General features: G+C 46.2%; 2 protein-coding genes across 3 annotated transcripts in view; one reads left to right on the top strand and one right to left on the bottom strand.

Annotated features, from left to right (window-relative positions):
- B4GALNT3 (beta-1,4-N-acetyl-galactosaminyltransferase 3) overlaps positions 1-8,506 on the top strand; it is a 95,499-nt gene extending 86,993 nt beyond the window's left edge. The window contains exons 15-21 of one of the 2 annotated variants that reach the window (XM_069762955.1): positions 127-1,735; positions 4,430-4,731; positions 4,843-4,996; positions 7,044-7,116; positions 7,249-7,402; positions 7,499-7,625; positions 7,748-8,506. In XM_069762955.1, the coding sequence (XP_069619056.1) occupies positions 127-1,735; positions 4,430-4,731; positions 4,843-4,996; positions 7,044-7,116; positions 7,249-7,402; positions 7,499-7,625; positions 7,748-7,868 (2,540 nt within the window). In that variant the 3' untranslated portion in view covers positions 7,869-8,506. The remainder of the gene's footprint in view (positions 1-126; positions 1,736-4,429; positions 4,732-4,842; positions 4,997-7,043; positions 7,117-7,248; positions 7,403-7,498; positions 7,626-7,747) is intronic. The other variant, XM_069762956.1, reaches the window with a different exon arrangement.
- A 680-nt stretch (positions 8,507-9,186) lies between these two features.
- The window catches only part of NINJ2 (ninjurin 2), a 26,350-nt gene continuing 18,798 nt past the window's right edge, over positions 9,187-16,738 (bottom strand). The window contains exons 2-4 of the mRNA XM_069762957.1: positions 15,405-15,642; positions 14,817-14,999; positions 9,187-9,398 (exon numbers count right to left, since the gene is read on the bottom strand). Of these exons, the coding sequence (XP_069619058.1) occupies positions 14,833-14,999; positions 15,405-15,642 (405 nt within the window). The 3' untranslated portion in view covers positions 9,187-9,398; positions 14,817-14,832. The remainder of the gene's footprint in view (positions 9,399-14,816; positions 15,000-15,404; positions 15,643-16,738) is intronic.

Below are 16,738 nucleotides of genomic sequence, written 5' to 3'. Positions count from 1 at the left end.
CATTTGCCATAGAGCTTATGGGACATTGTTTTGATCACGTGGAGGTCACTGATTGTCGTATCTTCATACGTTAAATTTGGGGATTTTTTCTACCTTTATAAACATAATCTTCTGTTCATATAACAGGTTGGCCTGAGGACTACAACCCTTCTGATTTCCAGTATGAGGACAACGAAGATGATTTCATTGATAGGGAAGATCAGGAAGAACCGAGAGAAGATCACGTGATAAGGCAGAGGGAACTTTTTTTTGTGGCAGATGAAAGCCTACAACCAAATCCCGTGAGAACTAAGCACCGAAGACGAGGGCGACCCCAGGAGAACATCAGAAACATGGAAGATCTAAAAATTCCGGATCCAAAAGAATCCAATGGTCACCTAAACCAACTCCCTAAAATGGAGCTAGACAACTGGTATACCCCTGTCCCTGGTGATTCTAGACCTCGAAAGAGGAAACGTACAAACCTCCAAAATGCAGGCGATGAGATTGAAGCCCAAGGTCCTGTTGAGGTAAAGAGAAACGGGTCTAGGATCTCAAGGAAGAAGGAAAAACAAAACCAAGTTCTTCAAAGAAAAAACAAAAAGGTGCAACATAATGATAGACAAAGAACCCCTCCCCAAGGGGTGGCCCAACATGAGACGAATCAAAAAAAGGTGTTGGATCAAGAACTAATTAGGATCAACATGGAGGAGCATCCACCGGCAGCAAAGTTAAAACAAAGGGATAAAGTCAGGCAAGGTCTTGATCTTGAAGGAAGGAGGATACAATACGACATGCAACAACCCAGTTGGGTCGAGGATAGTAGACTCGAGTTGAAGATAGATGAAACTATAAAACCAGAGAATGGCAAGATTCGGGATTCTCAAATGAACAATAGAAAAGGAGAAGAGGACAGAAGGGAGAAACTCAATTTTGCAGATGACAGTTCGATGCTAAAAAGAAATACTAGGATGGAACAGAATCCCGGATTTAATCAGTTTATTATTTATCTCAATGACAATGCCACTCATGCTCCAAAAAGGCAACAACTTCGTAAGGAAATAGAGCAAAAGACTCAAAACTTTGCATTGACCATACCAGGTCTTCAGAGAACTGAGGAGAAGAATGAAGATCATACTGAAGGAAAAGATCAAGGACAGCAGAAGAGGTTAAAAGAAAATGTAAAGGAAATCGAAGACCTGGAACCAGTTCAGCTTGAAAGACAGAAAATGGAGCATAGAGTAGTAAATCCACCAATCACTGACTCTTGGGATGGGAATCAAAGGCTTGAACATCTAGAAAGGAAGAACTATGTGACACTTGCTGAAAACAAAGACATAAATGGAATTGGTGAGAGGAACCATAATGGAGAAGTCAACCAAGGAGAAGCTCAACGTCAACACAAAATGATGGACAATCAGAAAGATGCTGCAATGGGAGAAAAACAAATACAACAACATGACAACGCTAATAAGTATGCCAGAGAGGATCCAGACAATAACATTGGTGATGATCTGGTGGAGGAGGATCCAGAGGAAGAAGATGAGGAAGAGGAGGATCTGGAATATCCTTTTATTTTTGAGGAACCTGTGTTCTGGAATCGGACTTTCCATGTGAGTCAGACCGATTTCCAGATTCTGAGGTCAGACTACATTGATCTACAGTGTAATACGTCTGGGAATCTCCAGCTGAAAGAAAGTGAAGCCCTGCTCATAGTTGGAACTTTTATGAAGAAGCTCAACCAGTGGCAGAGAGGGTGAGAATGTGGGGCAAGTCACGAAAGTTCATCCTGATGTAGACAAGGGAATTTGGGCAACAAATAGATACAATGTGGACATGGAGAGTTATAATATAGGAGAGGCGGTCAACAGGGTCTAAGACAACATAGAGAATATCAACCATCAGAGCAATCTGGAGAACCAAGGGTGCCAAAACCAGTATGTATATGTAGACCACGAAAACCAATCAAAATATCTAGACCATGAAAACCAAGTACATAGCCATGAGAACTACTCTACAGGACACCAGACCCGTAATATTACTTATCTAGAGCAAGGCCATGAGAATCCATGTATGTTTCTGGAACATGAGAAATGAGACTATGAGAGGTGATCTACAGTCATGGCCGAGAGTGTTGCCACCCTTGAAATTCTTCTGCAAAATGAAGTATTTCTCCCAGAAAATTATTGCAATTACACTTTTTTTTGTTATGCACATTATGTTTATTTGCTTTGTGTTTATTGGAACAACACAAAAACTACCGCTCTCAACACAACACAAAAACTACACAGACAGCTCTCCAGCGACCAACGATCCCGAAGTCCCCGGGTAACCAGGGTAAACATCGGGTTACTAAGCGCAGGGCCGCGCTTAGTAACCCGATGTTTACCCTGGTTACCAGCGTAAAAGTAAAAAAAAACAAACACTACATACTTACCTACCGCTGTCTGTCCCCAGCGCTGTGCTCTGCACTCCTCCTGTACTGGCTGTGAGCGTCGGTCAGCCGGAAAGCAGAGCGGTGACGTCACCGCTCTGCTTTCCGGCCGCTGTGCTCACAGCCAGTGCAGGAGGAGTGCAGAGAAGCAGAGCGCCGGGACAGACAGCGGTAGGTAAGTATGTAGTGTTTGTTTTTTTTTACTTTTACGCTGGTAACCAGGGTAAACATCGGGTTACTAAGCGCGGCCCTGCGCTTAGTAACCCGATGTTTACCCGGGGACTTCGGGATCGTTGGTCGCTGGAGAGCTGTCTGTGTGACAGCTCTCCAGCGACCAAACAGCGACGCTGCAGCGATCCGGATCGTTGTCGGTATCGCTGCAGCGTCGCTTAATGTGAAGGGGCCTTTTGTTTTTTTCAAACTGCTCCAGGTGTCTCATATTTGAAGGCGTCTTCTTCCAACAGCGATTGTAAGATCTCTCCACAGGGGATCAATAGGATTTAGATCCGGACTCATTGCTGCCACTTCAGAACTCTCCAGCACTTTGTTTCCAGCCATATCTGGGGGCTTCTTGAATATTATTTGGGGTGATTGTCCTGCTGGAAGACCCATGACCGAGGAAGCAAACCCAGCTTTCTGACACTGGGCACTACCTTGCGACCCAAAATCCTTTGGTAATCCTCAGATTTCATGATGCCTTGCGCACAATCAAGGCACCGAGTGCCAGAGGCAGCAAAACAACCCCAAAGCATCTGTGATCCTCCTCCATATCTGACTGTAGGTATTATCTTATTTTCTCTGCAGGCCTCATTCCATTTTCAGTAAACAGTAGAATGATGTGCTTCACCAAAAAGCTCTATCTTTGTCTAATCTGTCCACAAGATGCTTTCCCAGAAGGATTTTGGCTTACTCACGTACATTTTGTTATCCTGCAGTCTAGATTTTTATGTCTCTGTGTCTGAGGTGACCTCCTGGGTCTCCTGCCATAGCGTCTCATTTCATACAAATGTCAACAGATAGGTCACGCTGACACTGATGCATCCTGAGCCTGAAGGACAGCTTGGATTTCTTTAGCACTTGATTGAGGCTTATCCACCATCTGGACTATCCTGTGTTACAACCTTTCATCAATTTTTCTCTGCCGTCCACATCCAGGGAGATTAGCTACAGGGCCATGGGTTGTAATCTTCTTAATTATGTTGCACACTGCGGACAAGGAGCATCAAGATCTCTGGAGATGGACTCGTAACCTTGAGATTGTTAATATTTTTCAACAATTTTGCTTCTCAAGTCCTCAGACCGTTCTCCTCTTTCTGTTTCCATGCTTAATGTGACACATACAAATTCACAATGCAACAATTGATTCAACTTCTCCCCTTTTTAACTTATGTCAGGTGTGATTTTCACATTGCCCTCACCTATTACTTGCCACAGGAGAGTTTGAATGAGCATCACATGCTTGAAACTAAGTTGTTTACCCTCAATTTAGGAAAGGTGACAACAATTTTGTCCAGCCCATTTTTGAGGTTTTGTGAGAAATTATGTTCAATTTGCCTGTTTTTGTGGTGTTCCAATAAACATCATGTGCATAGCAAAACGTGTAATTACAATAAGTTTCTGAGATAAATACTTCATTTTCTGGAACAATTTTAAGGATGCCAACACTTTCGGCCATGACTGCATACATATATCTAGAACATGAGACCAAGGCAGTACGATTACGAATCTAGAACATGAGAACTAAGGCCATGTAAGTAATTTACCTTTATCTTTTACTTAAGAACCATGACCATGAAAACATCTAGAACATTAGATGAGAACCAAATGACCATTTGAATTAATTTATAATAGTACAAATCTAGAACATAGGAACCAAGACTTTGAGAGCCAGTCCATCGATCTAGGCCAAGGGAACGAATCTACAGACCTAGAATATCAGAACTAGTGTACGATCATGAGATCCAGTGCACTGACGTACTAGAGGATAATATGTGAACGTCTTCTTCTCGGTGGCAGGATGTACAAGCTCCAGAGGATCGTTAATATTGAGAAGCGCCTGGACTACTCACGTGGGAGCCGGTATTTCCTAGATCTGGAGCTCAGAGACAGATTCAACCATCCTGTGAGATTTGCTCATTATGTGTTCGCCCCCGGCTGGACCGGACTGACCCAGAAAGTGCGGGAACAGGAAAGGGACATGAGGAGTAAGATGTGGGGGCCACACCGGAGACTGATGGAGAAGGAAAATGCGATTGAGCTGTTCTGGCCCACCGGCCTCGTCTGGAACCCGCAAGCTATGGTCTATTTTATAGTGCCAGGTAAGTGGCGTAAGGCAGCGGAAGTGTGAGGCACAGCTGGGGATTTAGGGGTAAATGGTCATTGAGTGGGGATGAAGCTTCAACGTCTGTAGAACTTGCAATTCTTTGTAGTGAAAAACCAAGCTCGCTGGGTGCAGAAGTTTATCCAGGACATGGAGTCATTACACAAGGCCACAGCAGACCCCAAATTCTGTGTCATCATTGTGGACTTTAACAGCACTGACTTGGATGTTCGAGACGCCCTGAAACTGTCAAACTTACCCAGGTGAGTATCATAGTTCTCATGGATCCAATTTTTCTGCATAGGATCCCTTACAGGGAGCTCCCCCTAGTGGTGATTGCAGCCAGGCTCTTATCATGTATCTCTATACAGGGAGGTCCCCCTAGTGGTGGCTGCAGACAGGATCTTATCATGTATCTCTGTATACAGAGAGCTCCCCCTAGTGGTGGCTGCAGACAGGATCTTATCATGTATCTCTGTATACAGGGAGCTCCCCCTAGTGGTGACTGCAGACAGGATCTTATCATGTATCTCTGTATACAGGGAGCTCCCCCTAGTGGTGACTGCAGACAGGATCTTATCATGTATCTCTGTATACAGGGAGCTCCCCCTAGTGGTGGCTGCAGACAGGATCTTATCATGTATCTCTGTATACAGGCAGCTCCCCCTAGTGGTGACTGCAGACAGGATCTTATCTTGTATCTCTGTATACAGGGAGCTCCCCCTAGTGGTGGCTGCAGACAGGATCTTATCATGTATCTCTGTATACAGGGAGCTCCCCCTAGTGGTGACTGCAGACAGGATCTTATCTTGTATCTCTGTATACAGGGAGCTCCCCCTAGTGGTGGCTGCAGACAGGATCTTATCATGTATCTCTGTATACAGGGAGCTCCCCCTAGTGGTGACTGCAGACAGGATCTTATCTTGTATCTCTGTATACATGGAGCTCCCCCTAGTGGTGACTGCAGACAGGATCTTATCATGTATCTCTGTATACAGGGAGCTCCCCCTAGTGGTGGCTGCAGACAGGATCTTATCATGTATCTCTGTATACATGGAGCTCCCCCTAGTGGTGACTGCAGACAGGATCTTATCATGTATCTCTGTATACAGGGAGCTCCCCCTAGTGGTGGCTGCAGACAGGATCTTATCATGTATCTCTGTATACAGGGAGCTCTCCCTAGTGGTGGCTGCAGACAGGATCTTATCATGTATCTCTGTATACAGGGAGCTCCCCCTAGTGGTGACTGCAGACAGAATCTTATCATGTATCTCTGTATACAGGGAGCTCCCCCTAGTGGTGACTGCAGGCAGGATCTTATCATGTATCTCTGTATACAGGGAGCTCCCCCTAGTGGTGACTGCAGACAGGATCTTATCATGTATCTCTGTATACAGGGAGCTCCCCCTAGTGGTGACTGCAGACAGGATCTTATCATGTATCTCTGTATACAGGGAGCTCCCCCTAGTGGTGTCTGCAGACAGGATCTTATCATGTATCTCTGTATACAGGGAGCTCCCCCTAGTGGTGGCTGCAGACAGGATTTTATCTTGTATCTCTGTATACAGGGAGCTCCCCCTAGTGGTGGCTGCAGACAGGATCTTATCATGTATCTCTGTATACAGGAAGCTCCCCCTAGTGGTGACTGCAGACAGGATCTTATCCTGTATCTCTGTATACAGGGAGCACCCCCTAGTGGTGGCTGCAGACAGGATCTTATCATGTATCTCTGTATACAGGAAGCTCCCCCTAGTGGTGACTGCAGACAGGATCTCATCATGTATCTCTTTATACAGGGAGCTCCCCCTAGTGGTGACTGCAGACAGGATCTTATCATGTATCTCTGTATACAGGGAGCTCCCCCTAGTGGTGGCTGCAGACAGGATCTTATCATGTATCTCTGTATACAGGGAGCTCCCCCTAGTGGTGGCTGCAGACAGGATCTTATCATGTATCTCTGTATACAGGGAGCTCCCCCTAGTGGTGACTGCAGACAGGATCTTATCATGTATCTCTGTATACAGGGAGCTCCCCCTAGTGGTGGCTGCAGACAGGATCTTATCATGTATCTACGTATACAGGGAGCTCCCCCTAGTGGTGACTGCAGACAGGATCTTATCATGTATCTACGTATACAGGGAGCTACCCCTAGTGGTGACTGCAGACAGGATCTTATCATGTATCTCTGTATACAGGGAGCTCCCCCTAGTGGTGGCTGCAGACAGGATCTTATTTATCTCTGTGACAGGTCGGGATGCTGATAAGAGAAGACACACTTTGATGAATACTTTTCCTCTCTCCTATTTGCAGATACCAATTTATACAACTTGACGGAAACTTTGAGCGATCTGCAGGTTTACAGGCTGGAATAGACCTGGTGAAGGTCAGTCTGACGAGTGCTTGGTCCGTGTATATTAAGGGGACGGTCAAGGTTTCCGGAAAGCTGAATGCAATCTTGTTAATTTTAGGAGAAATTTGGCCTCCATATTATTAACCCTTTTATTGTCCCCTCCAGAACCCTCACAGTATCCTCTTCCTGTGTGACCTCCACATGCAGTTTCCCCCGTCAATCATTGACTCGCTGCGGACTCACACTTTGGAGGGTAAGACGGTGTACGCCCCCATGGTGATGAGGCTGAACTGCGGATCTTCTCCTCAGTGGCCCGATGGTGAGACCTCGCCCTGATTATTATAAGGTTGTCTCTGTGCCCCCCAGTCTATTCCTCTGGTCCGGGGGATATTAATCAGGTGATGATGTTCTGTAGGCTATTGGGAAGTGAATGGATTCGGCCTGTTGGGAATTTACAAGTCAGACCTGGATCTTATCGGAGGAATGAACACTGAGGAATTTCGGGACCGATGGGGAGGAGAAGACTGGGAGCTGCTTGACAGGTGGGTGGTTGGAAGGTTAATAGTCAGGGGTGGGACCAGGGGGGCGTGTACTAAGAAAGGACCGCCCCAGAGGATCGTCAAAAATCATGGTTACATGAAACTACTCATTGATTTCCCATTAGGATCCTCTTTGCTGGGCTGGAGGTAGAGCGGGTGGCAGTCAGGAACTTTTACCACCATTTTCACTCCAAGCGCGGCATGTGGAACCGCCGGACAGCGCCAAAGACTCAAGAGAACGTCTGAAAAAGTCTGAAATATCTAGGACAAGTATGGGAGATGCCCGAGAGACCCCAATACCCTCCTCAACTCTATGATGAGATCGTGGTGGAGCGGAGGAACCTTGGTCAACATGGATGTTTTACCCCGGGGGGTAAATGCCAGATACACTCTGTGGAACTTGGTATGTCTGATGTAGACCCATCGCCAGGGCCGTTCACTACATAAGAGATCGGACATATTGGGTGGTCGGAGCGGTTAGTGCCTTATGGGGGATAAGGACTTTACCCTGTCCATAGAGTAGCGCTCCCTGCTGTAGCATAATGGGACTGCGGGAACGTCTGTGTTGTGCCTTCTTTATTTATTCTTTCCATCGTAGAAAACATTGTAGAAAACACCGCCACGCACTGCACCATCCTGCCACCATACTGCTCACATAACATGGCTAACATACATCCACCGAAACAGGGCTGCGGTGTAAGACCAAAGCTGGCGCCATTTCTGGAAGAAAAACTCAAGTTTTGGGAAGCAAAGTCGATTTGGAGGCACCATGAAGCTGTAGATAAAACTGGTGCAATTGTTAATATTTTTATATATATTTAGATTTTTCTTACAAAATTGTTTTTATTTTTTTTTGTTTTAATAAAATGTTTCTTTTGTTTAGATGTATTTGTAGCAGACTGTCAGCCTCTGATGCACAGATTATAGGTACCACCGTACCCCCCCGGTTTATTACAAGGGGCCCGATAGACTGCTCGTTACTGCTCATTACTGCTCGTTACTCCACCCCACCCAAGCAGTGATGAGAAGACCCTCGTAAGATGCAGTTGCCGATTGGCAGAAATGTTCACTACCTTTTGTAAAATTCCTTAAACTGGGATTCGGTGGGGGGGGCCTCAAATGTGGGGTCCTTATAAGAGTTGCCCCAAAATAACAAATTCCTTTACTACTGTGCTGACATAAGCTTCCGGGAGGTTACTCTGTGGTCACTATACCAAAACCTTTCAAAGACTCCATATAAGTGCCATAAAACTCATTAGCACTAACACTGAGCTCCGCGTGGGCGGGTCTGACCCTTGACTCCACCCCCTAGGGGAAATAAGCAGTGAATTATGTTTTTGGCCGTTTGACATTGCTGCTATCCTAAAAGTGGGGACCCCTGAAATGGAGAAATTTAAAGGGGAACACACACAATTACTGTAAGGATGGGAAAACATCATGGTTAACCCTCACCACTTCCCCTCATTATCCTCTCTACAAACGCCTGTGTGTAGTAAGTTTTGGCAGGGAAGAATGCGTCCATTTGGTCCCAGACCCCATCCCCCGCAGTCCACAGATCTACACAGAATATTTTATCTTTTATATTTAAATGCACGATGCAGAAGTAAAATTATAGAAAATAAATTAATAAATGTGCAAAAATCATAAACAGGCGATAAATATGGAAATATTGACTAATAATGATTATTAATATCCAGAATCACAGAAAGTTTAGTCCAAAGAGAAAAGGTGAGAAGAACCGAGGAGGATCCAACAGTCTGCACCGCGGGGGAGGGGCTGCGGAAAGAAGGAGAGCAAGGTCAATCTTATGTCTGTACTCAGAGCTGTGCTCAGGCATCACATCAGAGGGGGCTTAGATACATGTGGTCAGCAGTCAGTATCACATACGATAGGATTAGATACACGGCTCAGCAGACAGTATCGCACAGAGGAGGATTAGATATACGGCTCAGCAGTCAGTATCGCACAGAGGAGGATTAGATACACGGCTCAGCAGACAGTATCACACAGGACAGGATTAGATACACGGCTCAGCAGACAGTATCACACAGGAGAGGATTAGATACACAGCTCAGCAGTCAGTATCACACAGGATAGGATTAGATACACGGCTCAGCAGACAGTATCACACAGGATAGGATTAGATACACGGCTCAGCAGACAGTATCACACAGGAGAGGATTAGATACACAGCTCAGCAGACAGTATCACACAGGATAGGATTAGATACACGGCTCAGCAGACAGTATCAGACAGGAGAGGATTAGATACACGGCTCAGCAGTATCACACAGGAGAGGATTAGATACACAGCTTAGCAGACAGTATCACACAGGATAGGATTAGATACACGGCTCAGCAGTCAGTATCACACAGGAGAGGATTAGATACACGGCTCAGCAGATGGTATCACACAGGATAGGATTAGATACACGGCTCAGCAGACAGTATCACACAGGAGAGGATTAGATACACGGCTCAGCAGACAGTATCACACAGGAGAGGATTAGATACACGGCTCAGCAGACAGTATCACACAGGAGAGGATTAGATACACGGCTCAGCAGACAGTATCACACAGGAGAGGATTAGATACACGGCTCAGCAGACAGTATCACACAGGAGAGGATTAGATACACGGCTCAGCAAGTCAGTATCACACAGGATAGGATTAGATACACAGCTCAGCAGATGGTATCACACAGAGGATTAGATACACAGCTCAGCAGACAGTATCACACAGGATAGAATTAGATACACGGCTCAGCAGATGGTATCACACAGGAGAGGATTAGATACACGGCTCAGCAGATGGTATCACACAGGAGAGGATTAGATACACAGCTCATCAGTCAGTATCACACAGGAGAGGATTAGATACACGGCAGCAGATGGTATCACACAGGAGTGGATTAGATACACGGCTAAGCAGACAGTATCACACAGGATAGGATTAGATACACAGCTCAGCAGTCAGTATCACACAGGAGAGGATTAGATACACGGCTCAGCAGTCAGTATCACACAGGAGAGGATTAGATACACGGCTCAGCAGATGGTATCACACAGGATAGGATTAGATACATGCTCAGCAGACAGTATCACACAGGAGAGGATTAGATACACAGCTCAGCAGACAGTATCACACAGGATAGGATTAGATACACGGCTCAGCAGACAGTATCACACAGGATAGGATTAGATACACGCTCAGCAGACAGTATCACACAGGAGAGGATTAGATACACAGCTCAGCAGACAGTATCACACTGGATAGGATTAGATACACAGCTCAGCAGTCAGTATCACACAGGATAGGATTAGATACACGGCTCAGCAGACAGGAGAGGATTAGATACACGGCTCAGCAGATGGTATCACACAGGAGAGGATTAGATACACAGCTAAGCAGACAGTATCACACAGGATAGGATTAGATACACAGCTCAGCAGTCAGTATCACACAGGATAGGATTACATACACGGCTCAGCAGACAGTATCAGACAGGAGAGGATTAGATACACGGCTCAGCAGTCAGTATCACACAGGAGAGGATTAGATACACAGCTCAGCAGACAGTATCACACAGGAGAGGATTAGATACACGGCTCAGCAGACAGTATCACACAGGAAAGGATTAGATACACAGCTCAGCAGTCAGTATCACACAGGAGAGGATTAGATACACGGCTCAGCAGACAGTATCAGACAGGAGAGGATTAGATACACGGCTCAGCAGATGGTATCACACAGGAGAGGATTAGATACACAGCTCAGCAGACAGTATCACACAGGATAGGATTAGATACACGGCTCAGCAGTCAGTATCACACAGGAGAGGATTAGATACACGGCTCAGCAGATGGTATCACACAGGATAGGATTAGATACATGGCTCAGCAGACAGTATCACACAGGAGAGGATTAGATACACGGCTCAGCAGATGGTATCACACAGGAGAGGATTAGATACACAGCTCAGCAGACAGTATCACACAGGATAGGATTAGATACACGCTCAGCAGACAGTATCACACAGGAGAGGATTAGATACACAGCTCAGCAGACAGTATCACACAGGATAGGATTAGATACACTCTCAGCAGACAGTATCACACAGGAGAGGATTAGATACACGGCTCAGCAGTCAGTATCACACAGGATAGGATTAGATACACAGCTCAGCAGATGGTATCACACAGAGGATTAGATACACAGCTCAGCAGACAGTATCACACAGGATAGAATTAGATACATGGCTCAGCAGATGGTATCACACAGGAGAGGATTAGATACACGGCTCAGCAGACAGTATCACACAGGATAGGATTAGATACACGCTCAGCAGACAGTATCACACAGGAGAGGATTAGATACACAGCTCAGCAGACAGTATCACACAGGAAAGGATTAGATACACAGCTCAGCAGTCAGTATCACACAGGATAGGATTAGATACACGGCTCAGCAGACAGTATCAGACAGGAGAGGATTAGATACACGGCTCAGCAGATGGTATCACACAGGAGAGGATTAGATACACAGCTCAGCAGACAGTATCACACAGGATAGGATTAGATACACGGCTCAGCAGTCAGTATCACACAGGAGAGGATTAGATACACGGCTCAGCAGATGGTATCACACAGGATAGGATTAGATACATGGCTCAGCAGACAGTATCACACAGGAGAGGATTAGATACACGGCTCAGCAGACGGTATCACACAGGAGAGGATTAGATACACAGCTCAGCAGTCAGTATCACACAGGAGAGGATTAGATACACGGCAGCAGATGGTATCACACAGGAGTGGATTAGATACACGGCTCAGCAGACAGTATCACACAGGAGAGGATTAGATACACGGCTCAGCAGATGGTATCACACAGGAGAGGATTAGATACACAGCTCAGCAGTCAGTATCACACAGGAGAGGATTAGATACACGGCTCAGCAGACAGTATCACACAGGATAGGATTAGATACACAGCTCAGCAGACAGTATCACACAGGATAGGATTAGATACACTCTCAGCAGACAGTATCACACAGGAGAGGATTAGATACACGGCTCAGCAGTCAGTATCACACAGGATAGGATTAGATACACAGCTCAGCAGATGGTATCACACAGAGGATTAGATACACAGCTCAGCAGACAGTATCACACAGGATAGAATTAGATACACGGCTCAGCAGATGGTATCACACAGGAGAGGATTAGATACACAGCTCAGCAGACAGTATCACACAGGATAGGATTAGATACACGGCTCAGCAGACAGTATCACACAGGATAGGATTAGATACACGCTCAGCAGACAGTATCACACAGGAGAGGATTAGATACACAGCTCAGCAGACAGTATCACACAGGAAAGGATTAGATACACAGCTCAGCAGTCAGTATCACACAGGATAGGATTAGATACATGGCTCAGCAGACAGTATCAGACAGGAGAGGATTAGATACACGGCTCAGCAGATGGTATCACACAGGAGAGGATTAGATACACAGCTCAGCAGACAGTATCACACAGGATAGGATTAGATACACGGCTCAGCAGTCAGTATCACACAGGAGAGGATTAGTTACACGGCTCAGCAGATGGTATCACACAGGATAGGATTAGATACATGGCTCAGCAGACAGTATCACACAGGAGAGGATTAGATACACGGCTCAGCAGATGGTATCACACAGGAGAGGATTAGATACACAGCTCAGCAGTCAGTATCACACAGGAGAGGATTAGATACACGGCAGCAGATGGTATCACACAGGAGTGGATTAGATACACGGCTCAGCAGACAGTATCACACAGGATAGGATTAGATACACAGCTCAGCAGACAGTATCACACAGGATAGGATTAGATACACGGCTCAGCAGTCAGTATCACACAGGAGAGGATTAGATACACGGCTCAGCAGATGGTATCACACAGGATAGGATTAGATACATGGCTCAGCAGACAGTATCACACAGGAGAGGATTAGATACACGGCTCAGCAGTCAGTATCACACAGGAGAGGATTAGATACACGGCTCAGCAGATGGTATCACACAGGAGAGGATTAGATACACGGCTCAGCAGACAGTATCACACAGGAGAGGATTAGATACACAGCTCAGCAGACAGTATCACACAGGATAGGATTAGATACACGGCTCAGCAGACAGTATCACACAGGATAGGATTTGATACACGCTCAGCAGACAGTATCACACAGGAGAGGATTAGATACACAGCTCAGCAGACAGTATCACACAGGATAGGATTAGATACACAGCTCAGCAGTCAGTATCACACAGGAGAGGATTAGATACACGGCTCAGCAGATGGTATCACACAGGATAGGATTAGATACATGGCTCAGCAGACAGTATCACACAGGAGAGGATTAGATACACGGCTCAGCAGATGGTATCACACAGGAGAGGATTAGATACACGGCTCAGCAGACAGTATCACACAGGATAGGATTAGATACACGGCTCAGCAGACAGTATCAGACAGGAGAGGATTAGATACACGGCTCAGCAGATGGTATCACACAGGAGAGGATTAGATACACAGCTCAGCAGACAGTATCACACAGGATAGGATTAGATACACAGCTCAGCAGATGGTATCACACAGGAGAGGATTAGATACACGGCTCAGCAGATGGTATCACACAGGAGAGGATTAGATACACGGCTCAGCAGTCAGTATCACACAGGATAGGATTAGATACACAGCTCAGCAGTCAGTATCACACAGGATAGGATTAGATACACGGCTCAGCAGACAGTATCACACAGGAGAGGATTAGATACACGGCTCAGCAGATGGTATCACACAGGAGAGGATTAGATACACAGCTCAGCAGACGGTATCACACAGGAGAGGATTAGATACACGGCTCAGCAGTCAGTATCACACAGGAAAGAATTAGATACACGGCTACAGACAGTATCACACATTGTGATTAGATACACAGTTTAGCATATAGTATCACATGTAATAGGATTAGATACAGCACTTTAGAAGACAGTATCACATATGGTAGGATTAGATGCACGGATAAGCAGACAGTATCACACTTGAAAGACTTGGATACATTGATTTAGCAGACCGTACCACACTTGGTAAATTTAGATACAACGAAGCCAACAGAAATGTAGTTTTGTTCCCAGATTATACCTTCAGTGGTTCCCACTCAGTGCAGCCCCCGCGGCCCCCGTGATGGGTAAAGACCAGATTTTTGTACCCCAAATGCTGTAATAAAGATATTGATGAGGACGATGACAAACACGAGGGCTGTGGCCACATTATTCATCACGTCCAGACGTGGCTGCTTGGAAACGTCATTAAGATTTTTGCGAGCTGTAGACAGAGGGGACATGAGGGGTTAAATCTCCAGAAATATCAATACCTGAAATAATGACCATGGGGAAAGCCAAAAAGCAATAACAACACTACCACCTGCAGGTCAGACTGTGGTACTACATGCAATAAAATTGTGGATATCTTGCCACCTTGTGGCCAAGAGTGTCACTGCAGCTACTTAAACTCCAGGGACTCTCAATGCAATCTATTACTCCCTTTTATCATCGACATTAAACTGGGACATGGATATTGCAGGGCAGGGAAATTAAGTCTATTGCTCCCAGTTATCAGCCACTTCTGGCTCCCGAGCTATAGAGAGGGTGACAAGCGTTCTTTATTATAATCGTGCAGCACATACTAAGTTTTCTTGCGTCGAGGACTTTTCTCGATGAAGTGACTTACCGATAATAATCAGCAGGATTCCAATAACGACCTGCAGAGCCAGGGACAGGCTGATGAGAGTGATGAGCGTGACATAGTAGGTGAAGCTCGGACCTTGCTCCAACACCGCCTTCAGCTGCGCAGCATTCGCCATGAAGAGCGCCACGTCCAGCATGCTCTCCGCAAGGCTCTTCTTGGTGGCATAATGGTTAATATTGATGGCAGATCGGACTCCGCGACCAATAGGATTACTAGCTGCCTGGATTACAAATCAGAGAATATATCAAGTCAGATTGTGCGTAGCATGGATCTCCGCATGTGTTGTGGCCGTCTAACAGTCTCGCAACGTGGGGACTCAAATTATTCAAGCACATCGGAGATACTTGGTTATCTCCCGAGCATGATAACACCTTTTCCAAGCATGTTCGCTCATCACTATTTGTGGCCCTTTTTCCTTGGATTCTTGAGGAGCCGGACAACCTGTGTAACCTCGAAGTGACACTAGCAAAATCAGGTTGTTGTCATTCCAACCTACATCAGTTACGTGTGTTTTATCAATGTTTTTTAACAGCCAGAACACGGATGATGGGATGGGTGCGGATGCAGTATGGCGAGCGAGGGTGATGGGGTGGGTGCGGAAACAGTATGTGGAGTGAGGGTGACAGGATGGGTGCGGACATAATATGGGGAGCAAGGATGACAGGATGGGTGCAGACACAGTATGGGAAGCAAGGGTGACAGGATGGGTGCGGACATAATATGGAGAGCAAGGATGATGGGATGGGTGCAGACACAGTATGGGGAGCAAGGGTGACATGATGGGTACAGACACATGGGGAGCAAGGATGACAGGATGAGTACGGATACAGTATAGAGAGCGAGGGTGATGGGATGGGTAAGGACACAGTATAGAGAGCGAGGGTGATGGGATTGGTACAGACACAGTATGGGGAGCAAGGATTATGGGATGGTGCAGACACAGTATGGGGAGCGAGGGTGACGGTATGGGTGCAGACATAGTATGGGGAGCAAGTGTGACGGGATGGGTGTGGGCACAGCATGGGGAGTGACGGTGATGGGATGGGAATAGACACAGTATTGAGAGCAAGGGTGATGGGATGGGTGCAGACACAGTTTGGGGAGCCAAGGTGATGGGATGGGTGTGGACACAGTATGGGGTATGGGAAGCAAGGGTGATGGGATGTTTGCGGACACAGTAGGGGGAGCAAGGGTGATAGGATGGATGCGGACACAGTATGGGGAGCGATGGTGATGGGATGGGTGTGGATACAGTAGGGGGAGCGAGGGTGATGGGATATGTGCAGACACAGTATGGGGAGTGATGGGATGGGTGC

Source organism: Ranitomeya imitator, chromosome 4 (genome assembly GCF_032444005.1).
Source record: "Ranitomeya imitator isolate aRanImi1 chromosome 4, aRanImi1.pri, whole genome shotgun sequence".
Classification (NCBI taxonomy): Eukaryota; Metazoa; Chordata; class Amphibia; order Anura; family Dendrobatidae; genus Ranitomeya; species Ranitomeya imitator.
Note: the sequence above shows the minus strand (reverse complement) of the source record. Positions and strands in the feature narration are given on the sequence as shown.